At 42.9% G+C, this 25,036-nt stretch overlaps 1 protein-coding gene across 3 annotated transcripts in view; it reads left to right on the plus strand.

The window, feature by feature from the left end:
* dlgap4b (discs, large (Drosophila) homolog-associated protein 4b) overlaps positions 1-25,036 on the plus strand; it is a 74,905-nt gene that overhangs the window by 14,864 nt on the left and 35,005 nt on the right. For 2 of the 3 annotated variants that reach the window (XM_021568600.2, XM_021568602.2), the window contains exons 2-6: positions 8,911-10,316; positions 12,619-12,842; positions 15,909-16,004; positions 19,358-19,520; positions 23,042-23,306. In XM_021568600.2, coding sequence (XP_021424275.2) covers positions 8,982-10,316; positions 12,619-12,842; positions 15,909-16,004; positions 19,358-19,520; positions 23,042-23,306 — 2,083 coding nt within the window. In that variant the 5' untranslated portion in view covers positions 8,911-8,981. The remainder of the gene's footprint in view (positions 1-8,910; positions 10,317-12,618; positions 12,843-15,908; positions 16,005-19,357; positions 19,521-23,041; positions 23,307-25,036) is intronic. The other variant, XM_036949984.1, reaches the window with a different exon arrangement.

The raw sequence follows: 25,036 nt of genomic DNA on the forward strand, positions 1-25,036 counted from the left end.
CTAAAATAAAATATTATAAATTGCTCATCAACCTACACACAATACCCCATAATGACAAAGCAAAAAAACAGGTTTTTAGAAATGTTTGCTAATTTATATTTAAACAGGTTTTAGAAATGTTTGCAGCTCCTTCAGGCTTATCTTTGGTCTCTTTGTTGCCTCTCTGATTAATGCCCTCCTTGCCTGGTTTTGGTGGGCGGCCCTCTCTTGGCAGGTTTATTGTGGTGCCATATTCTTTCAATTTTTTAATAATGGATTTAATGGTGCTCCGTGGGATGTTCAAAGTTTCAGATATTTTTTTATAACCCAACCCTGGTCTGTACTTCTCCACAACTTTGTCCCTGACCTGTTTGGAGAGCTCCCTGGTCTTCATAGTGTCACTTGCTTGGTGATGCCCCTTGATTAGTGGTGTTTCAGACTCTGGGGCCTTTCAGAACAGGTGTATATATACTGAGATCATGTAAAAGATCATGTGACACTTAGATTGCACACAGGTGGACATTATTTAACTAATTATGTGACTTCTGAAGGTAATTGGTTGCACCAGATCTTATTTAGGGGCTTCATAGCTAACGGGATGAATAAATATGCACCCACCACTTTACAGTTTTTACATTTTTATTTCACTTCACCAATTTGGATTATTTTGTTTATGTCCATTACATTCAATCCAATTAAAAATCTATTTAAATACAGGTTGTAATGCAACAAAATAGGAACATTCACCAAGGGGGGTGAATACTTTTGCAAGGCACTGTACACAAAGAGACTCTGCTGTAATCACTGCCAACGGTGCTTCAACAAAGTACTGAGTAAAGGGTCTGAAATCTTACGGAAATGTAAAAGTATTCACCCCCCTTGGTGAATGTTCCTATTTTGTTGCATTACAACCTGTATTTAAATAGATGTTTAATTGGATTGAATGTAATGGACATAAACAAAATAATCCAAATTGGTGAAGTGAAATAAAAATGTAAAAACTGTAAAGTGGTGGGTGCATATTTATTCATCCCGTTAGCTATGAAGCCCCTAAATAAGATCTGGTGCAACCAATTACCTTCAGAAGTCACATAATTAGTTAAATAATGTCCACCTGTGTGCAATCTAAGTGTCACATGATCTGTTACATGATCTCAGTATACCTGTTCTGAAAGGCCCCAGAGTCTGAAACACCACTAATCAAGGGGCATCACCAAGCAAGTGACACTATGAAGACCAGGGAGCTCTCCAAACAGGTCAGGGACAAAGTTGTGGAGAAGTACAGACCAGGGTTGGGTTATAAAAAAATATCTGAAACTTTGAACATCCCACGGAGCACCATTAAATCCATTATTTAAAAATTTAAAGAATATGGCACCACAACAAACCTGCCCAGAGTGGCCCGCCCACCAAAACTCACGGACCAGGCAAGGAGGGCATTAATCAGAGAGGCAACAAAGAGACCAAAGATAACCCTGAAGGAGCTGCAAAGCTTCACAGCGGAGATTGGAGTATTTGTCCATAGGACCACTTTAAGCCGTACACTCCACAGAGCTGGGCTTTATGGAAGAGTGGCCAGGAAAAAAAGTAATTGCTTAAAGAAAAAAATAAGCAAACACATTTGATGTTCCCAAAACATATGGAAGAAGGTACTCTGGTCAGATGAGACTAAAATTGAGCTTTTTGGCCAGGAAAACGCTATGTCTGGCGCAAACCCAACACCTCTCATCACCCCGAGAACAACATCATGTTTTTCATCAGCAGGGACTGGGAAACTGGTCCGAATTGAAGGAATGATGGATGGTGTTAAATACAGGGAAATTCTTGAGGGAAACCTGTTTCAGTCTTCCAGAGATTTGAGACTGAGATGTAGGTTCACCTTCCAGCAGGACAATGACCCTAAGCATACTGCTACTGAAACATTTGAGTGTTTTTTGGGGGGAAACATTTAAATGTATTGGAATGGCCTATTCAAAGCCCAGACCTCAATCCAATAGAGAATCTGTGACATGACTTAAAGAATGCTGTGCACCAGTGGAACCCATCCAACTTGAAGGAGCTGGAGCAGTTTTTCCTTGAAGAATGGGCAAAAATCCCAGAGGCTAGATCTGCCAAGCTTATAGAGATAAACCTCAAGAGACTTGCAGTTGTAATTGCTGCAAAAGGTGGCTCTACAAAGTATTGACTTCGGGGGGGGTGAATAGTTATGCACACTCAAGTTCTGTTTTTTTGTCTTATCTCTTGTTTGTTTCACAATAAAAAATATTTTGCATCTTCAAAGTGGTAGGCATGTTGTGTAAATCAAATGATACAACAACCCCAACCCCCCAAAAAAAAAAAATTATAATAATAATAATGACAGGTTGTAAGGCAACAAAATGGGAAGAATGTCAAGGGGGGTTAACACTTTCGCAAGCCACTGTATACCGCTACAAGCTTGGCACACCTGTTTTAGGGGAGTTTCTCCCATTCTTTGCTGTAGATCCTCAAGCTCTGTCAGGTTGGATGGGGAGTGTTCCTGCACAGCTATTTACAGGTCTCTCCAGAAATGTTCGATCGGGTTCAAGTCCTGGCTCTGGCTGGACCACTCGAGGACATTCAGAGACTTGTCCCGAAGCCACTCTTGCATTGTCTTGTGTCCTTAGGGTTGTTGTCCTGTTGTAAGGTGAACCTTCTCCCCAGTCTGAGGTCCTGAGCGCTCTGGAGCAGGTTTTCATCAAGGATAACTCTGTACTTTGTTCTGCTCATCTTTCCCTTGGTCCTGACTCGTCTCCCAGTGCCTGCCGCTGAAAAATATCCCCACAGCATTGTCACGTTCTGACCTTTATTTCTTTTGTTTTGTCGTTATTTAGTATGGTCAGGGCGTGAGTTGGGGTGGGCAGTCTGTTTGTGTTTCTATGTTTGGTTTCTGTTTCGGGCTAGTATGGTTCTCAATCAGAGGCAGGTGTCGTGTGTTCTCTATGATTGAGAATCATACTTAGGTAGCCTGGGTTTCGTTGTTGGTTTGTGGGTGTTTGTTTCCTGTGTCAGTGTTTGTGCCACACGGGACTGTTTCGTTTATATTCACTTTGTTATTTTGTATTCTGTCGTGTTCAGTCTTATACTATTAAAACATGGACACTTACCACACTGCGTTTTGGTATGATCCCTGTTACTCCTCTTCAGACGAAGAGGAAATCTGTCGTTACATTCATGGCTTGGTTTTTGCTCTGACATGCACTGTCAACTCCAGGACCTTATATAGATAGGAATGTGCCGTTCCAAATAATGTCCAATCAATTGAATTTACAACAGGTGGACTCCAATGAAGCTGTAGAAACATCTCAAGGATGATCAATGGAAACAGGATGCGCCTGAGCTGAATTTCGAGTCTCATAGCGAAGGGTCTGAATACTTATGTAAATAAGGCATTTCAGTTGTTTTATTTGCTTTGTCATTATGGGGTATTTTGTGCAGATTGCTGAATTTAAAAAAAAATCAATTTTAGAATAAGGCTGTAACGTAACAAAATGTGGAAAAGTCAAGGGGTCTGAATACTTTCCTAAAGGCACTTTATTCTATCATCAGTTAGTTTTATGTGGTCTAGAGAACAACATATAACCTGCCATTCAATACTAATTTCAGGTCAATAAAGTTTCTCTGTTACACAATGAAGGCAGACTGTAGTTGAGATGGGAGCCTGGTTGACTGTGGGTGCAATAGCATACACAACAGTATCATTAATATACAAGTGCAGGTTCCAATTTTTTACAGGCGAGTTGATACTGTATTGTATATGCGCTCTCCTGTTCTAATGGTTTTCAAATCAACTTTCTTTTGTTGTCTAAGCCAAAGCCATTATCCTAGTCATGTTAGCAACACATGATAGAATAGTTGCATCTTTAGATCTCCCCTCTTTCAAAATTTGTATCAGATATTTCTATCTCTGTCCAGGAAACCACTCGTATGTACAGTGCAAATTCTAGAAAAGTGTTTATCTGCAAATTGCATTTTGGAACATTTGTACTTACAAATGTGTGTGCTCATTGTTGCACTTAAAATGTGAAAAATAATTGTTTATCAAAATCTTAAGCTAAACATTCTGATCTTTTCTATCAGCCTTATTAATTGATACAGCGTATACCTCCCCTACACTACCTCCGCATAACTGCCATGCAGAGGAAATATCAGCCCGTGCAGAGAAGCACGAGATTGAACTTCACTCAACTTTCTAGAGTTTTCCTCCTTAGTTAGCACTATCAACATTTCCCTATACTGGGTGAATTGTGATCGAATCAACACAATATTAGCCACTTTCAATGCAACATATGTACTATGTACTATAAACTATGTAACAAAACAAAACAAACTATGGAAGACTTGGTATGCAAAAATGACTATGCAAGAGATTTTGTTGTAGGCAGAACGCATTGGAGTAGGATTCTACTACATTGACAGGCACAACTTAGCCCGTATTCTACACAGATCGGAGCTGCATAACCAATCAGAGCTGCAGTAAGCCTATATGCAAATAGACCATTTCCATATGGATCTGTGCAATTGGACTGGACTGTGTTTACAGCATGAGCAGTTGTGAGTAGATGCGTTTGTTTTGTGATCAAAGCGAGAGCTGCATGTAGCCAAGTGTGCACATTTGTTTATATCCTTTACTAGTTAGTGAGTTATTAGCCCAGTTATAAATCATTTGTAGTCAGCAATGGGGGAGTGATTGGTTCCTACAAGAGCACAACATGTTTACATTTCTAGACATCTTTGAAAAGCAAGTCAGGTAAATGACTTTTTTGGTATTAAAGGGGCAGTGTTGTATTTTGAGACAGGCTTGAATGAGCTAGGCAGCCAATAGGCAGAGGGTAGAATAATTTGTCTGATTCTCTGTAATAATGGTATGGCAATAATAATATTATTTATTTATTTTGTAAAGTAGGTTCTTGCAACAAACACAACAACATTTTCAGTCACCTACTTGTCTGAAAGACAAGTGGATAAACATGTTAATGTCAAGCCCAAAAGTATCATGGAATGTAGGCCTACATTGAACACCACACATTGGCTGCTGCTGTAGGCGAAATTATAGAACAGCTATTTCCAAGTTAAAATGTTGATGGTAGGCCACTCTGGTAGTCCTACATTATGATCACAGTAGGCTACTTGACCACTGTCTGAAACTGTAAAGCTGGTACATCCTCAGTGTTCACAATAAACACCTGCTAGAATTTGCACATCCTTTTTTACAAAGTTCAAGTTTGTGCTCAGCAGACCTGAAATTTGCTCAGTGACCAAAATAATTTAACATTGATATTGGGGATTAAGAAGTGAGTACATGCAATGGTCACAAATATTAAAGGTAAATGGTGTATTCTTGCGTATACCCTCCTACTACAGCACATGTTTTATGCTCATCAGAGGACAACGCTGATTAGCATTCAGGAGGCTACGCTAAACCAAGCCAAGCAGTGTGGCAGGATGCGATATGAGACTGTCAGCTAAATGTGCTGTGAATTGATAGTGAGGAGTTGACCCTCTGGGCTATCTATCAGCAGAGAGATTGTATTTAAACAGTTCTCTGATTATCACGTTAAATTAGCATGAGTCTGTCGCATGCTAATTGCGGTGGGATAGAAGTGGCAGTCGGTTGTGTGGGGAGAGATGCGCTAAATCAATCGTTAGCGTATACGGATGAGTTAGACTACTCTCGGGGAGCTGGGTTATCCAGCGTGTGTGTGTGTGTGTGTGTGCATTCTTTCCTGTTTGTGAATGCGTTCATGTGCGCCTGTGTGTATGTGTGCGCGTATTACAGCTGCACCTTCAGAATCATTCATCTCATTTGCCTGCTAGAAAATCACACTCCATTTACATGGGGCTGTAAATTAATTGAGACATAATGTGTGATTTATTTGTCCGTTGCTATCATTTTCAGTCAGCGTGGTAGTACAATTATCATATTTTCTGCTTCGGAAGAAAATGTATACCTTATATTATTTCCACCCTAGTTACATTTAATAAATTACGCAATTTTGTCAGCCAAATTAGCTCTTTCTGCATGGGCATTTTGCTCTTGTCCTGTCCTCAGTCAGAATTCAATGCACTTTTATTAGTTGTTCAGAGCTATCAACTTGATACTTAATAACATTTTGATATAATAATATATACCATTTAACAGACACTTTTATCCAAAGCAACTTAGTCATGCGTGTACACAATTTAAGGATGGGTGGTCCCGAGAATCAAGCCCATTGTCCTGGCATTGCAAGCACCATGCTCGCCCAACTGAGCTACAGAGGACCATACTATCAGACAATAAAAACAACATCCTGACAGTTTTTCAGAGTGTGTAGAGAGCCACAAGAGACAACAGACTAGAGTCAGTTCCACTTTTTATTTATTGATTTAACCATTCACCAAATAGATTAATCTGACCCTTTTTGCATCCAAGAAATCATTGAGAAATCAGATACTCATTATTGACCACATACATATGTAAACACAAAACACACAAAACTAAACATACGTAACTTGTTTAATTCCCTTGACTTGAGTTTATTTTCAATTGTAAAATAGCAGAAATCCCTGTAGAGCCACACCCATTCCCTATAAACACACACTCACTAAATGCACACACCTTCGATATATATAAAAACCTACTCCCCAATTCAGTACTTTTAATACCACTACATTTACAGTGTACACATACTATATATCCCGACTAAAATACCTTTGGCCTACTACACCTGCTGCGTTCCGAAAGAGAGAAATGTAGCAAATGTTGATGTGAACAGAATATTGAGGAGTATTGCAACTCTTTGCTGTTGATTGGGTGACCGCGTATAGTGCGCTCCGCTTCAGCAGGATTTTTTTAGCAAGCCTTCCGGTCAACACCCCTTCATGCCCATCCAGCAAATGTATCTCAGTTGTAAGAAAACAATGTCGTTCAGCACACTGTCGCAAAACATAGCAAAACTTACCAACTGAACACACCCTTGGCGTTTTAAAGGCCAAGCAGCTCCTTGGGGCAGTGTTTCTTAACCCTGGTCCTGGGGACCTAAAAGGGGTGCACATTTTTGGTGATCATTCTTGTTTTTGCTTGACACCAACGATTGTTGACTTTTCCAAGAAGCAGGACTCGATTATCACAGAACTCTTGTTGTTTGACATAGAATTGTGTAGTAAATAGTGACGCAAGAGATCGTTTGTGTATAAAGACCTGGCTTTATACCGTTAATAAAACCGTCGCTACGGTTATTCAAATACTGTAGAGTAGATTGTTGTAGAAAATTGAACACATTTTATGACTAACGTATTTAAACTGAATGCTCACTTTTACTGCTGTTAAACAATCTGTGAATCGCTGCCTCCTCTTGTGACTGTTGGTGCTGAAGCAATGTGCTGCACCCTGCAACCAGAGTTTTGTTTCCCTCTAACTATACAAGTTTATTTTTCCCCTGTAACGAGTCCGTTATAGCCCATCAGAAAGTGTTTGTAGTCAAAAACCCACTCCAGGGTAAAGATCAATTCTGATTGGTGTCCTTTCGTATCCAGTACTGTCCAGGGCTTGGCCTTGTGCCCACAGCCATAAACTACAGTAGGTGAGATCTCTTTCAGAGGAATAAAAGTGTGTGCAGTACAGACAATCTGTACACAGTCTGTCAACGCCATACTGTAGCAACAACATGTTGAAAGCATTTTAGGTTTACACCAAATGATTGTATTCCACAAGAGGTTGTAAAGGAGCTTATTGTGTCTGTACGTACCTGCAGTTTTTGAGAGTGCATATGGAGACACAGGAGACAACAGAGACAGTTACTCTGTATTTCTTTAGTTAACCATTCCCCTAATAGATCAACCAGACCCATGTTACATAAAGAAAACACAGATAAATCAGACACAACTTGCTTGCAGTGTATTAGATACTCGTTGTTGACCCCGTAAACCATCCTTCCGTAAAGCTCCATCCCTTTGCAATGGCAAGCGTTAACCACCTTGCCAGGCTGGGCACTGGCACAGACCGTCTTGGGCTGGGCAGGCGGGCGGCGGGGCACCAACCAGCCAATCCCCATCTGCCACCCCCTGCCACCAATCCTCTTAACCCTCATCATAATACCACTGGGCGTGCCAGTCTTAGTGCCCCGTGCCAGGGATGCCCGCTGGAAAAGCTCTCATGTATTGGAGACTGGCGAGGAAGAGACAGATGGGAAGCTGGGAGAAGGGAGGGGTCTACCCGGAGGTAAGGGCTCTCCTGGTGATAAGGCACTGGGTACCTCCCGGCTGTGGAGGATAGTTGGTAGCAGGAGGTGTTGCTATCAGAGTGGAACAGAAGCGAGGTGGAGGTTTGATGTTGGATGTGTGAGAGGATAAAAGGGATGTCTTGATGGGTTTAGCTGGCTACTCATGCTATGCCGAGAGCAATGACAATGACATCCCATCCCCATGCACGCACCACAAAAACACACACTATCCACACTCTCTCTCTCTCTCTCTCTCTCAGATTACAATGTCAGGTTATGATTATCTCGTCAAGAAATGTTGATAAGGAGAGATTAATTGCCAATAGTCACAATTTTCCAACTGCTCTCTTCAGTTGAAAGTATAACTCTACAATGCCATGGATGTAGCTGTATGTGGCTGCCAGCAATTGTCGACAAAACAAACCTTCTGACCCACAGGTTGCAACATTGCATTGTTTCTAGTCTTGTTGTTCCTATCTATTTCCAACATTTTAACATTTGAAGACTGATGTTCTCCGTGGAAGGCTGTGGGGTGTTGGCTCATTGAGATGAAATAATTTCACAGTGCTCGTCAGTCTGTGCGCATAAATGTTTTTTGTTTGTTTGCCTGTGCATATGTATTGCATGTAAGAAATGGTGTGTGTCTGTCTGGGTAGAAGCTTACCCAACTCTCTCTCTCTCTCTCTCTCTCTCTCTCTCTCTTTTCCAGGAGTCATCCTCCAGGCCTCTCGTCTCTCCCTGGCTGGGGAGTCTTCTAGAAGGGGGCCCCTCCTGACCACCATGAAAGGGTTAGGAGCCAACCGCAATCGCTCCGACTCCTGCGACCCCACCCAGGGCCCCCCGGAGCCCCTGTACCCCCACCAGGCCGCCACACTGCCTCGCAGCCCCTACCTTCTCAGCCCCACCAGCATGGACCACTACGGCACCATGGACCCGCACCACTACAACCCCTCTGTGGACCACCACTACAATCAGGGCTCCCTGCCCCCGGACTATTCTCTCCCCCTCAACAACCAGCTGTCCAACAGCAGCACCTTCCCCCGCATCCATTACAACGCCCACTATGACCCGTCCGACTTCTCCCCGCCACAGGGGGACAGCATCGGGGGCATTAGCACGGGAACCCTGGGCACCTCCATGTCCATGGGCATGGGAATGGGCATAGGGATGCATGGCTCGAGTGGCATGGGGGGCCTGCAGAGCAGTCGGGGGCCCATGATCACCAGCGGCTCTGCCACCATCTCCGGCGGGGCCAAGATGAACCGGCAGCTGGCGCCTAACTTGCTGGACCAGTTGGACAAGCAGCTGCCTGGGGGGCCCAGAGATGGCTTCAGCACACTGCAGTTCCACCGGAGCACATCGGCCGCCCTCTCCGCCGCCTCCAAGCAGCGCACCGACAGCCCCGGGCGCATCCGTAACCTGGTGTGCTCTGTCCAGAAGCTCTTCGCCAAGTCACAGTCAATGGATGGCCACAACCTCAAGGGTGTCAATGGGCGTTCGGGGGCAGGAAGTGGCAGCGGTGGGACCTCATCCGGGACCGAGGACGGTGGGAAGCGGGACCAGCGAGCAAAGAGCAAAGACCGGGGCGGGTCCAAGTCAGATGGGGGCGGCACGGGCAAGCGGCGGCCGCGCTCCAACATGTCGGGCTACTGGAGCTCGGACGACCTGGACAGTGCTGACCTCAGCAACTACCGCAACCCCATAGCCATGACACTGGGACGACCCACAGCACATGCCACCCAGCACGCCACCCACGGTACTGCCTACGATTCCCAGCAGGGGGCACTACAGCAGCAGCAGGGGCACCAGAGCCGCTACGTGGTCCACAGCGGATACAATACCATCAGCTCATCCAAGAGCCACAACGAGGTCATAAAGTATCAACAGGCACTGCCAGGACCTGGGGGCGGAGGTGGGGGCGGAGGAGGAGGTGGGATCAGCATGGGGGTGAACAGTAATGACTTTATGAAGGGGGGTTCGTGGTCGACACTGACCCTGGGTCAGCCCAGACAGGTGCTGCAGAAGGGCCACTCGGCCACCCTGGACCGGTCCATGCTCAAGTCCAAGTCGTGCCAGCAGGAGCTGGCCTGCAACTACCTGCAAGTGGGCAGACAGGTGAGTAGTATCTAAAAAAAATTTGTTGTCAAACGGATATGTGCTGGACATAAAGAAATTGCGGAGAGATAGAATAAGGCATAGTGGACACAACCCTAAAAGTGGCAACATATTAAAGATTTTAAAGGGGATATTTTTTTTACCAAAATAGGAAAATATGACAAAAATACACTTTCTGTCAAACAATAACACTTTTTCTTTTGTTTACATTTTGTAACACAAGTAAATAGTTTAAATTCCCCCAAAATAAGCATATATTTTGAAAATAATTGCACATTTATAGTCAAATTTGATGTTTCAAAATAAACGTTTTTGTATGGTTTCATGTTTTGAACAGAAATTTTGATCAATTTCATCCATAGCCACTTGTTATGAACATGTTATTCATTCAAAGTGTTTTGTTTCTGTGATACTCAGAGGCTGAGACATTGGCGAAACAGCTAATCTGACCTACTGGTATGACCTAAGATGGCCGGCAATATAGGCGATATGGGCGCCGGTGCCATCAGACTCTTAGCTCTAACTTTGGAATGCTATGGGCTATCAATTCAGTTCCTATTGCATCGAAAAGATGAGACTCTCGATTTGGTATTTTTTTAGTTACAGTGGTTGCCATGCCCCCCGAGCGGCCATATCTGGGGTAGCTCCATAGAGCCAGTGGTGGAAAAAGTACTCAATTGTCATACTTGAGTAAAAGTAAAGATACCTTAATAGAAAATGACTCAAGTAAAAGTGAAAGTCACCTAGTAAAATACTACTTGAGTAAAAGTCTTTATTTGGTTTTAAATATACATAAGTTTCAAATGTAAATGGAATTGCTAAAATGTACTTGAGTATCAAAAGTAAAAGTAAAATAAAAATAATTTCAAATTTCTTATATTAAACAATCAAGAAGACATTTGTTTGTTTTTTTATTTTTATTGACAGATATCCAGGAGCACACTCCAACACTCAGACATCATTTAGTTTAGTGAAGTAAAAGTTGCCCAAAATATTACTAGTAAAGTGCAAACAGTGAAATGGTTCCAATCGTTTTTTCATTTCATTTTTTCCACAGGGGGTTTTAGAAACACCATGCTGTAGGTCATGTAAGTGTCTGCTACTGTACATGCAATATGCTTTGTGGACTTCACTGGACAGAGGTTGCTGTCCGGTTTTGTGCTAAAACAAACGTGTGGTTGAATTTATTCTGCCAATGCGTCTTCTTATTGTCTCGGCCTTTAGGCCTATATATCACGGTCACAAGGCATATAAATGAACAGGTTATAGAGCAAACAACGCAATTATCACAACACATACGTTGTAATATGGCATTTTTGGCTGGGGGGGGGGGGGGACTATTGGAACCATTTCGCTGTTTGACCGCTAGGTTTTATGGGTATTATGACTTTGTTATGATACTATGGTATTCCATATCTATATCTTTTCAGGGTACAAATGTGGTGCTTTTATCACTAAGTTTACTAAGTTTACATGTTCAGTTTAGCCACGCAAAACAAGTACACAAAATAGAGATTACTATGTTAACACTGAAATCATGGTAAATTGTGGGAGGGTTGTCTGAAATGGCAATCTTTGACCACTTGAGGGTCAAAATTGACCCCTGTTGGCACTTATAGGGTTAAATATTCCAACAAATATCCAGACAGTTTTTCAGGTTTGACAAAGATCTGTTTGGATCGAAACATAAAACTTGTAGCCTTGTGACTACAATAAACCTACTATACTGTATGTGTTGGACCATTTGAGTGTTAGGTTGACTATTCCTCCACTGTATGTCCGCTTGTCTTGTTTTTCAATTACCTCAGTTTATTTCACTAAGATATGGCCCTGTCTACCAGTTTGGTATGATTACTGTGCATCATCCATTTTATCAGCCTGACTTTATGTCGTGACATTTATCCATGTGACATTAACATGCTTTTTTTTACCCATAGAATTGTTTTGATACAAATTGTTTTTACTTGGTTTTCAAAGTAAAGATATTGAGGGAGGAGTTGGTCAAATGTAACAGCCCTATAACATTCTTAATGATTTCATTAATTTTTTTTTTGTTCAAAACGTTTATTTACATGTGCAATCGATAACACCATAGCTATGGTCAAGAAAAGTAGGATGGTGTCCCTCAGGGATCTGTTGTGGGTCTTTAGAACATACTGTAGATACTTTAGATTACTGAATGAATTCAGCAAAACAAATTATATTATGTGAATATCACAATACACACACAATCATCTCAATATAAATTACATAGTGGTATATTGTCATATATAAGAATATATATATGGGCTGCTGCTTGTAGGGGGACTGGAGTAACACGCTGGGTCGCAGCGGTGGAGTAGCCGGAGCCAACGAGATCCCATGCAGGCGCATGCGGAGTGGCAGCTACGTGAAGGCCATGGGTGACCTGGAGGACAGCGACGACTCAGACGTCAGCATCAAGCCCTCGCCCAAAATGGCCGCCCGCCGCCAGAGCTACCTCAGGGCCACCCAGCAGTCTCTGAGCGACCAGCTACCGTCACGCAAGTAAGCTCAGCACCAAAGTATCCCACATGGACATTAATGTAGGCAAACATGCATTCATGTCAGCATACTAACATGTAGACCTTTTTGATGTAGCGATTTGATCAATACTGCCTTGCTGACATAGAGTTTGTAGACTTTATAACACTTTCAAGTTGACGCAAACCCGAACTACACTGAACAAAAATATAAATGCAACATGTAAAGTGTTGGTCCCATGTTTCATGAGCTGAAATAAAAGATCCCAGAAATGTTCCATACGCACAAAAAGCTTCTTTCTCTAAAATGTTGTGCACAAATGTGTTTACTTCCCTGTTAGTGAGCATTTCTCCTTTGCCAAGATAATCCATCCACCTGAGAGTGGCATATCAAGAAGCTGATTAAACAGAATGATGATTACACAGGTGCACCTTGTGCTGGGGACAATAAAAGGCCACTCTAAAATGTGCAACACAATGCCAGAAATGTCAACATTTTTGAGGGAGTACGCAACTGACATGATGACTGGAGGAATGTCCATTTATTTCTTTACCATAATCCACCTCCAATGTCGTTTTAGAGAATTTGGCAACCGGGCCTCACAACCGCAGACCACATGTAACCACGCCAACCCAGGACCTCCACATCTGGCTTCTTCACTTACGGGATGGTCTGAGACCAGCCACCCGGACAGCTGATAAAACTGTGGGTTTGCACAACCGAAGAATTTCTGCACAAACTGTCAGAAACCTTCTCAGGGAAGCTCATCTGCATGCTCATTGTCCTCACCCGGGTCTTGACCTGACTGCAGTTCGGCGTCATAACCGACTTCAGTGGGCATATGCTCACTTTTGATGGCCATTGGCACGCTGGAAAAGTGTGCTCTTCATGGATGAATCCCGGGTTTCAATTGTACCGGGCAGATGGCAGACAGTGTGTATGGCGTCTTGTGGGTGAGCGGTTTGCTGATGTCAACGTTATGAACAGAGTGCCCCATGGTGGTGGTCGGGTTATGATATGGCCAGGCATAAGCTACAGACAACGAACACAATTGCATTTTATCGCTGGCAATTTGAATGCACTGAGATATCGTGACAAGATCCTGAGGCCCATTGTCGTGCCATTCATCCACCACCATCACCTCATTGCCTGCATACTGACCAGACACGTCACCCATTGAGCATGGTTGGGATGCTCTGGATCGTGTACGACAGTGCGTTCCAGTTCCCACCAGTATCCAGCATCTTCACACAGCCATTTAAGAGGAGTGGGACAACATTCCACAGGCCACAACCAACAGCCTGTTCAACAATGTGAAGGAGATGTGTCGCGCTGCATGAGGCAAATGGTGGTCACACCAGATACTGACTGGTTTTCTGACCCACACCCTTACCTTTTTTTCAAGGTACCAACAACACCAACAGATTAAATCCATAGATTATGGGCCTAATGAATTTATTTCAATTGACTGATTTCCTTATAGGAACTGTAACTCAGTAAAATCCTTTACATTGTTGTGTTTACATTTTTGTTCAGTGTAGTATCAACTCAATTACATTGTATAGGATAAGCATTAATAAGGCTATGTCGCATAGCATACACACATCCTTTCACTCTCTCTTAGACGCCCACACACAAGCATACAGACGTACACACAGTTGCATGATGTATATTTTATCTTTATTTAACTAGGCAAGTCAGTTAAGAACAAATTCTTATTTACAATGACGGCCTACACCGGCCAAACCCAGGCGATGAAGGGCCAATTGTGCACCGCCCTGTGGGACACCCAATCATGGCCGGTTGTGATACAGCCTGGATTTCGAACCAGGGTGCCTGTAGTGACGCCTCTAGCACTCAGTTGCAGTGCCTTAGACCGCTGCACCACTCGAGAAGAATGAATAAGGCTATGTCACATAGTATACACACACATCCACATCCTTTCCCTCTCTCTTAGATGCACGCACGCACGCACACACACACACACACACACACACACACACACACACACACACACACACACACACACACAGACCTACACACAAACACACACACATAAACAAACACACACACTGAGCCCATGGCACCATTTCAAAACAGAGCTGTGACATGCAGGAAGGAGACGGCCATGCTGCCAGCTTTTGGCATGCCAGTAAACAGGCCTTGCATACTATAGAGACTAACACACACAGTCAGACAAGCTGTGCTCACTCACGCGTGGGATTAAGCACCGTCAGACTCCTGCCTCCTACACATGCCAGAGCTCTGATTATGGTTTCCTCACCGTTGATTTACTAACGTTTCCACAACGTAGCGGCTTGGCCTGAAAGGATAGAGTCCTCTTACCGTAACATTTTCGGAACATCACACACACGATGCCGCCTTCAGCTACTGCACAGACAGATAGTGAGTCACCACAAACTAGGCTATAGTCTCCTCCTCTCCCCCTGACAGACTGACTAGGGTTTCTAGTTCATTGTCTCTAGATTACATGCTTTCTGAAGCAGACAGACACACACTGGGCTAGACACAGGGGGGGGGGGGGACAGTGCATTGGGGGTCCTGTTCATTTTCACATAATGACAAACGAATCGAAACCCATTTTGATTAAGAGTCACAGAGAATGGGATCAACAATGAGCAAGCTGCTGGGTTTACGGTTTCCTCTAATGTCTCCTTTGATTTGAAGGAACTTAAAGGAGTTTGTAAGGTTTGTGTTCTCCATGTTCTCTGAGGTCAGGATTATATGGCATGACATGTGTGCCAATAATATCCTAAACCTTTGTGTGATAGAATTTGACACGGATGTATTTCCATAGGGACGTGTTGTTGCAGACTGGCAATCACGAAGCAAAAGTGAATATATTCTGTTACGTCATGATAGACGCAGCTTTTTGTTGATATTGACAACACACACAACATGATAAAGTAGCAGGAGTGTTGCTTAAAAAAAATGACATGTCATTAAAATACGTAAATGATTTCAAACCTGCATGCTAAATGACTCTAACCCTGCTCCCCCCCACCCTGCCAAAACCCAAACGCCAAACCCCTGTTCTCCCGCCGTGGTCTGCTCCACCCTGGTTGGCAGGAGCAGCAGAGCCCTGGATTACGCCATGCTGCAGGGGGAGCTGGAGGCACTGTGGTCTCCTCTGCACAGTGTGTCCTCTCTGCACCAACTGGGCAGGTCAGTGCTAGGCAGCCAGCTAATCACCATTAGGTGGCAGGCTTACGCTTACACTGGATTGGATGCTGCCCCAATCAATCAATCAATCAGTCACCACTCCCCCTGCCCCCCAGGTCTTGCCCACCTCTTCGGTTACCCATGCCACGTGAGTGCCAACGCCATGCCAAAGTCATGCCACCCACCACACCCGCCTTTTCCTCCAAACTAATTTGCTTCCCCCACTGCCCCCTCTGCCCTCACACAAAGTACCCCCCCTCCCAAATAAAGGATTGCCAATGCACAGCTGGCCTTCCATGCCAGGGATCTCCGTCTGTACAGTCATGACAAAAATATATATTGCTCAGAGAAATATGATTTAAAATGATTGGATCTCCTGTTATCAATACTCCGGCACCATCCTCTTGCTAGGATAATGACACTGAGCCTTTTTCTCAAATGTTTTCTGAGATTGGAGAACACATTGGGAGGGATCTTCAACCACTCATCCATACAGAATCTTACCAGATCCTTAATCATCTGTGCTTATGGACTGCCTGCTTCAATTCAAACCACAGGTTTTCAATAGGGTTCAGGTCCGGGTACTGAGATGGCCATTGCAAATTCTTTATTTTGTGGTCAAATCATTTATGAATTTCTTTCTTTGTTGTTATCCTCGCAAAGGGAGGGTGCCGGAGTATTGAAAGCCGGGGTGCCAAAAATATTGACCCCTATCCTTTTTCGTTCCACGAAATGAGTATTTTAACAATGTCAAATGTCCTTGTGAAGCTCGCATTCAATTGCCACTCCCTGTTGGCCACAATGCGCTTCCATTCCCCCTGTCACAAGGGGATTTATGGCTGATTTAAGATTAAACCATCAACCCTGTTACTGTCAACCCTGTTACTTTATTTGGCAGTTAACAGGCACTTATTTTTTAAATTAGACCTCCTGAGATGGGAAAATTATTTTTTTAATTAAATTAAACATGTGCTCTTTATGACAGAATATTAACATTAGGTGAAATCCCCCCAAAAATGTGATCAACTTGAATTGGTGGAACGACCCACTTCTTAAACAAATATCTTTCTCTGAGCAATTGTATTAGTATAAAATAATATAATTATCCCATTTATTTAGCATACAATTTCGGTCATGACTGTACAGTTGAAGTAGGAAGTTTACATACACTTTAGCCAAATACATTTAATCTCAGTTTTTCACAATTCCTGACATTTAATTCTAGTAGAAATTCCCTATCTTAGGTCAGTTAGGATCACAACTTTATTTTAAGAATGTAAAATGTCAGAATAATAATAGAGAGAATGATTTATTTCAGCTTTTAGTTCTTTCATCAGATTCCCAGTGGGTCAGAAGTTTACATACACTCAATTAGTATTTGGTAGCATTGCATTTAAATTGTTTAACATGGTCAAACGTTTCAGGTAGCCCTCCACAAGCTTCCCACAATAAGTTGGGTGAATTTTGGCCCATTCCTCCTGACAGAGCTGGTGTAACTGAGTCAGGTTTGTAGGCATCCTTGCTCACACGTGCTTTTTCAGTTCTGCCCACAAATGTTCTATATGATTGAGGTCAGAGCTTTGTGATGGCCACTCCAATACCTACTATTTGTTCTCCTTAAGCCATTTTGCCACAACTTTGTAAGTATGCTTGGGGTTATTGTCCATTTGGAAGACCCATTAGCGACCAAGCTTTAACTTTCTGACTGATGTCTCGAGATGTTGCTTCAATATATCCACATAATTTTCCTTCCTCATGATCTATTTTGTGAAGTGCACCAGTCCCTCCTGCAGCAAAGCACCCCCACAACATGACGCTGCCACCCCCGTGCTTCACGGTTGGGATGTTGTTCTTCGGCTTGCAAGCCTCCCCCTTTTTCCTCCAAACATAACGATGGTCATTATGCCCAAGCAGTTCTATTTTTGTTTCATCAGACCAGAGGACATTTCTCCAAAATGTACGATCTTTGTCCCCATGTGCAGTTGCAAATTGTAGTATGGATTTTTTATGGCGCTTTTGGAGCAGTGGCTTCTTCCTTGCTGAGCGGCCTTTTAGGTTATGTCAATATAGGACTCGTTTTACTGTGGATATAGATACTTTTGTACCCGTTTCCTCCAGCACCTTAACAATGTCTTTTGCTGTTGTTCTGGGATTGATTTACACTTCTCGCACCAAAGTATGTTTATCTCTAGGAGACAGAACACGTCTCCTTCCTGAGCGGTATGACAGCTGCGTGGTCCCATGTGTGTTTATACTTGCGTATTATTGTTTGCACAGATGAACGTGGTACCTTCATGTATTTGGAAATTGCTCCCAAGGATGAACCAGACTTGAGGTCTACCATTTTTTTTCTGAGGCCTTGGATGATTTCTTTAGATTTTCCCATGATGTCAAGCAAAGAGGCACTGAGTTTGAAGGTAGGCCTTGAAATACATCCAAAAGTACACCTCCAATTGACTTAAATTATGTCAATTAGCCTATCAAAAGCTTCAAAAGCCATGACATAATTTTATGGAATTTTCCATGCTGTTTAAAGGCACAGTCAACTTAGTGTATGTAAACTTCTGACCCACTGGAATTGTGATACAGTGAATTAGGAGTGAAATAATCTGTCTGTAAACAATTGTTGGAAAAATGACTTGTGTCATGCACAAAGTAGATGTCCTAACTGACTTGCCAAAACTATAGTTTGTTAACAAGAAATTTGTGGAATGGTGGAAAAATGAGTTTTAATGACTCCAACCTAAGTGTATGTAAACTTCCAATTTCAACTGTATGTACGGAAGAATCATCACAATCACATGAAAAGTGAAATGTCATGTCGCTATCACTGTGGGCCAGCAAAGACAAATAAATAGTAGGTTCTCTTTTGGTAATCACATTCAATATGTGCTGATATGAAGTGAATTTGGATTGTTTTCCCTAATAGTCTTTGATATTGGCACCCTGATGCGTGGAATAAGACTTTACATATACTTGACCTGTGTATCATTGGCTTTGCAGTGTTTGAGGGCTACAGTATATGGGTTATATTATTGTAATGAGATGAGATGGGCGAAACATTATTCACAGGTGTCATGATAGGGGCAATGATGCTGACAGGTAATGAAAATGATAATGAATGGAACCAGGGATGAGAAGCGACCTAAACTGAATTTATCTTCCTTTCATCTCCTGTCTGCCCCTCCCCTCTACTTCTCTCTTTTCTTTCCTTCATAATCCCTTTTCCCACTCCTCTCGGCTCTTCCATTCTTTGCTCATTCTCTCCTTCCCTTCTCTCTGATATCATCCCGTCTTCTCACGTCAACTCTTTTCCCATCCTCCCCTCCTCCTCCTCCTCCTCCTGTCCTCTTCAGCTGTCTTCCCTCTCTGAGAGAGTTGTCCACCAACCGTAGCCTGGACAACCTGGACTGTCTGGGGGGTCCGGTGGGGGGCTCCCTGTTCCCCCGCTGGGATGATGAGGACTTCAGCCAGGGTGGCGGATGCAGCACCCTGGGGAGGAGCAGCTGCATTAGCCAGGTCAGAGGTCACCTGTGATGGGGGTTGGAGGGGGGGGTCATACAACTAGAATGGGACTTGAGCTTATCTCAGCATTAGACTCATTAGACTCTATTTTGTTCTTCTTCTTTCCGATCGTACTTTTAATTATTTTTGTGACAGAATAGTGGGGATGTACAGAGAAAGGGAATTAGATGCAGGAAGGAGCAGACTGCGGCACATATAATTGGACATATTTTGATTTTGGAGTGAAGTATAACATTAGCCCTCCAATTCTCCACCTCAGTTGATTCTGTTCTAATGAGGTAGAAGAGAGTATTTATACACCTCTCAAAAATCACCTAGCTCATTCCACTCATTCCACCTGCAAATCACTCAAGTCATTTTCAAGAGGCCCCTCTTTTGCCTCGAAATGAGAGTTTGCCTTGTCAAATGGGCAATTACTCTGATAACAGCCTTCAGCGACATGACTGCAATAGAATAATTCTCCTATTGAAAAAAAAAGAGTCCATTTTCATTATGTCTCTCATATTAATGTTCTGAGCCAAAAAAGCTAATTCCTCCATTTACACAGAAAGATCCATTACCTTTCTAGGTCATCATGGTTATGAAGAACGACTCTTGATCCTCTTTGATCTTTTACAAAAGGCCTGTCAAACTAGGCTTTAAAATCCATTAGTATTAAGCATTCTGACCCCATCTTGGGAAATGTACAACGTTTTATGAATTCAGGAAAATGCATGCGGATTCAGGCCTACATGTAAATTACTAATCTTCAGAGCTGCAAGGTACAGAACGCCTTTCTGTGAGTTGACTGTATATCAACCAAAAACCGCAGAATAACATGCTGTTATTATAAAGGGGACTGCAAAGTACAGACATGACGATGACCCTAAGAGTTGGCGAGACAGCGCTAAACAGATCGGGGATCAGGCTATAGATCTCATGCCCTCACTCTTTCTCTCACTTTCTCCCTTTTTATCTGTCACTCGTTCTCTCGCTCTCTCTCTGAGCTGTCGTTACTCCCCACTCTTTGATTTGCTGAAGTGTGCGACAGAGCCAACTGCATAAGTGACAACTCAAACACCATACTCATCACGTCCCTGTCACTCCAACACTGCGTTAGGCTCGCCTCTTAGAAAGATTGTTCATGTCCCTCAGTCAAACCTCAAGAGTCCTTCATTTGAACTGCTGCGCCTTTAATCTGGCTTCGAAACCAATTTAATGCAAGTCAATCAAATGGCTATGTTTTTATGAGAAGTTAGACATCTTTGATTAATACTTACAAAGTGATACTGAAACTAATTGGCAGTTAAAAATTGCATGGTTGTTAGCTTTGCTTAGCTTCTCAACTGCCTTAGACTTTGACAAGTTGCTATGAGGAGTTGATTTGGGAGAAAGTGTTACTGCTGCACTTTCCTGACCCCTCACCCAGCCTTAATACTGTAATGTGTCCTCTTGGGTGCATTTTACTGCATCCCATCCAAATGTGTCACACCACCGATAAATCTACGATAATCGAGAATTTGAATAAGTATTTTTCTACCGGTGGCCATGTATTCCACCTGGCTACCTCTACTGCGGCCAACAGCTCTGCACCCCCTGCAGCAACTTGCCAACTTGCCGATATCATAACCGCCATCGATAAAAGACAGTACTGTGCAGCCGTCGTCATCGACCTGGCTAAGGCTTTCGACTCTGTCAATCACCACATTCTTATCGGCAGACTCAATAGCCTTGGTTTCTCAAATGACTGCCTCGCCTGGTTCACCAACTACTTCTCAGAGTTCAGTGTGTCAAATCGGAGGCCCTGTTGTCCGGACCTCTGGCAGTCACTATGTGGGTGCCACAGGGTTCAATTCTCGGGCCGACTCTTTTCTCTGTATATATCAATGATGTCGCTCTTGCAGCTGGTGATTCTCTGATCCATCTCTACGCAGACAACAACATTCTGTATACATCTGGCCCTTCTTTGGACACTGTGTTAACAAACATCCAAACAAGCTTCAATGCCATACAACACTCCTTCCGTGGCCTCCAACTGCTTTAAATGCAATAAAAACCAAATGCATGCTCTTCAACCGATTGCTGCCTGCACCCGACCGACCAGCATCACTACTCTGACTTAGAATATGTGGACAACTACATATACCTAGGTGTCTGGTAAGACTGTAAACTCTCCTTCCAGGCTCGCATAAAGCATCTCCAATCCAAAATTAAATCTAGAATTGGCTTCCTATTTCGCAAAACAAAGCCTCCTTCACTCACGCTGCTAAACATACCCTCGTAAAACTATCCTACTGATCCTTGACTTCGGCGATGTAATTTACAAAATAGCCTCCAACTCTCCACTCAGCAAACTGGATGTAGTCTATCACAGTGCCATACGTTTTGTCATCAAAGCCTCATATACTACCCACCACTGTGACCTATATGCTCCCATTGGCTGCCCCTCGGTACATATTCGTCGCCAAACCCATTGGCTCCAGGTCATCTATAAGTCTTTGCTAGGTAAAGCCCGGCCTTATCTCAGCTCACTGTTCACCATAGCAACACCCAGCATAGCACACGCTCCAGCAGGTATATTTCACTGGTCATCCCCAAAGCCAACACTTTCTTTGGCCGCCTTTAATTCCAGTTCTCTGCTGCCAATGACTGGAACGAATTGCAAAAATCACTGAAGTTGGAGACTTATATCTCCCTCTCTAAATTTAAGCATCAGCTGTCAGAGCAGCTTACCGATCACTGTACCTATTCACAGCCAATCTGTAAATAGCACACCCAACTACCGCATCCCCATATTGTTATTTATCTTCTTGCTCTTTTGCACCCCAGTTTCTCTACTTGCACATCATCATCTGCACATCTATCCCTCCAGTGTTAATGCTAAATTGTAATTATTTCGCCTCTATGGCCTATTTATTGCCTTACCTCCCTACTCTTCTACATTTGCACACACTGTATATAGATTTTTCTATTGTGTTATTGATTGTACGTTTGTTTATGTGTAACTCTGTGTTGTTGTTTTTGTCACACTGCTTTGCTTTATCTTGGCCAGTTGTAAATGAAAACTTGTTCTCAACTGGCCTACCTGGTTAAATAAAGGTGAAATATAATACATTTAAAAAACTGGAATTAGCTCCCTCCTCTAACAGACGCAGTCAGCTGTGCTCTCAATGGCAGACCTGGTTCATATAGTATTTGATTTAATTCAAAACACTTAGTGTTTCCGTGAGCCTGCTTGAAGTATTACATGGGTATTACATGCACTTTTGGGACTATTCCATTGGTTCCGATTTGCTAGGTAACTTGAAAAAGGTACAGGAAATGTATTTGAAAAATGCAAATACTATTAGAACCCAGGTTTAATCCATGGATCTCTAACAACCATGCCTCTCTGGTCCCGGGACAAACCATGCCTTTCTTTCACTCTCCTGCTAGCAGCAGGAGCCGTGTAACGCTGTCCCTCTCTCTCTACCTCTGCCACCCATGCCAAGATGCCAACCTATGCCACCCATGCCAACCTGTCTTTCTCCTTCCAGCTACGAGACTTGGAGATGTTGAGCCAACGCTACGAGGATAGCTGCGCCGAGTCGTCGTTCCGAGATTCCCACACACTCTCGCGCTCCCATTCCCAGGCAGTGGAGCCTCCCGATCTACCCATGCCCACGTGCTTCCGATCTCGTAGCCATAGCTACCTGCGGGCCATCCAGGCCGGATGCTCGCAGGATGACGACACTGCTTCTGTGGACTCGGATTCGCCACCGCCAACCGCCACTACTGTTCGTACCTACAGCACCAGCACTGGTGAGTAGGCCTACCTTAGAGGCTGATCTTAGGTCATTTTTTCACTTTTACCTGCTAATGGTTGAGGTTATCATTATTGAGAGGGTAAGCTTTCTACTTGTCAGACTACTCACCACCCTGAACACCAACCTGGTCTCAGAGCATTGTATTATTCTGTCCATAAATCCGGGACACTCATTTAGTATGATATGTTATGTTTCGTTTGGTATGTATTCATTTGTGGATGTCCATCACCCATTTTGTATTATACAGTAGGTTACGAATTACTATTCGTATTATATGTTACGAATTTGCTAAATGTATGACATGCTATGAATTCTAGCTAGGTGGATAGGTGGTTAATAGTTATCTGGCTAACCTAACGTTAGCTAGGCTAGGGGTTAGGTTTAGGAGTTAGGTTAAAGGGTTACGGTTAGGGTTTGTGAAATTGTTAGCTAAAAGGGGAAGGGTTAGCTAATATCCTAAGTAGTTGCAAAGTACTGTCGCTAAAAAAGTAGTAAGTAGTTGAAAAGTTGCTCAAATGCTAAAGTTGTCCATGATGAGATTCAAACTCACAACCTTTGGGTTGCTAAACGTTTGGTTATACAGCCACCCAAGTAACCATCTGCTTTATGTAACCATACCAAATGTAACATATCATACTAATTTGAGCATGCAGGATTTACATGTACTATGTTATGTCTAGTCTATGATACCAGGCTGTGAACACATCCTGTTGTTATCCCATATCTGACAAGGTCAGTCACCCTTGGCTATGGTCCAGGCTTGGCCACCTGTGAAGTTGGCTTCGGTGGAGGCTGAAGCGTGTCTCTCTCTCTCCCTCTCTACTAGACTATGAACCACTCGTAATACAGAGGCTGAAAGACACACTCAGTTGGTTTGAATTGCCATCATGAGTTTCCTTGCTATTTTGCATCCATGAAATGATAGCCTACTTCCACGTCCAAAGCCTCCACATCGCAGCGCTCTTGACCGTAATCACCACGCCTCTTTCCCCACCGTTTCCTGGGAACTGGGCAATACAAAAGAAGGCTTTACCAAGAAGCTTGTGTTGAAACGAGTTGTTTCGAAGTAACAGCTCCTGCAATCCCGAAGCCATTTCTAAGCTTCGTTTTCAGTTTTTATCTTCTGATACAAGGGTAAGTGTTTTTTGCCAATAATGTTTACCTTCGGTTCTCAAATCGGTTCTCATTTAAGTCCTGAACAGCTTTGCAAACTATAATGTTAGCGAGTATAATGCAAGGGATACTGTTTGGATGGATATATTACTGTAGCTGTATTTGATTTTTGACAGTAAACCTGGACGAGGACAGTTGGCTTTCGTAATATTTAGCCACAGTTTAGCCTATAGATGCGCAATATTCGGGAATCGAGATCAGAGCGCGCGCGGTGTAACGTTAAGTCAACCGAGGTCAAATGTGTTTTATATTGGAAATTCGGTGGACATCCATTCATCAGTAGATAACTATTGAACCAAGAATACCATTACTATAAAGATGGTATATTCTGAATCAGGGGCGGATGGAGAGCAATCCACACTATATATATATATATATATATATATATATATATATATATATATATATATATATATATATATATATATATATATATATATGTATGTGTGTGTGTGTCTTTTTTTTTTTTTAACCTTTATTTAACTAGGCAAGTCAGTTAAGAACACATTCTTATTTTCAATATATATATATATATATATATATATATATATA

This window comes from Oncorhynchus mykiss, chromosome 17, assembly GCF_013265735.2.
Source record: "Oncorhynchus mykiss isolate Arlee chromosome 17, USDA_OmykA_1.1, whole genome shotgun sequence".
Lineage (NCBI taxonomy): Eukaryota > Metazoa > Chordata > Actinopteri > Salmoniformes > Salmonidae > Oncorhynchus > Oncorhynchus mykiss.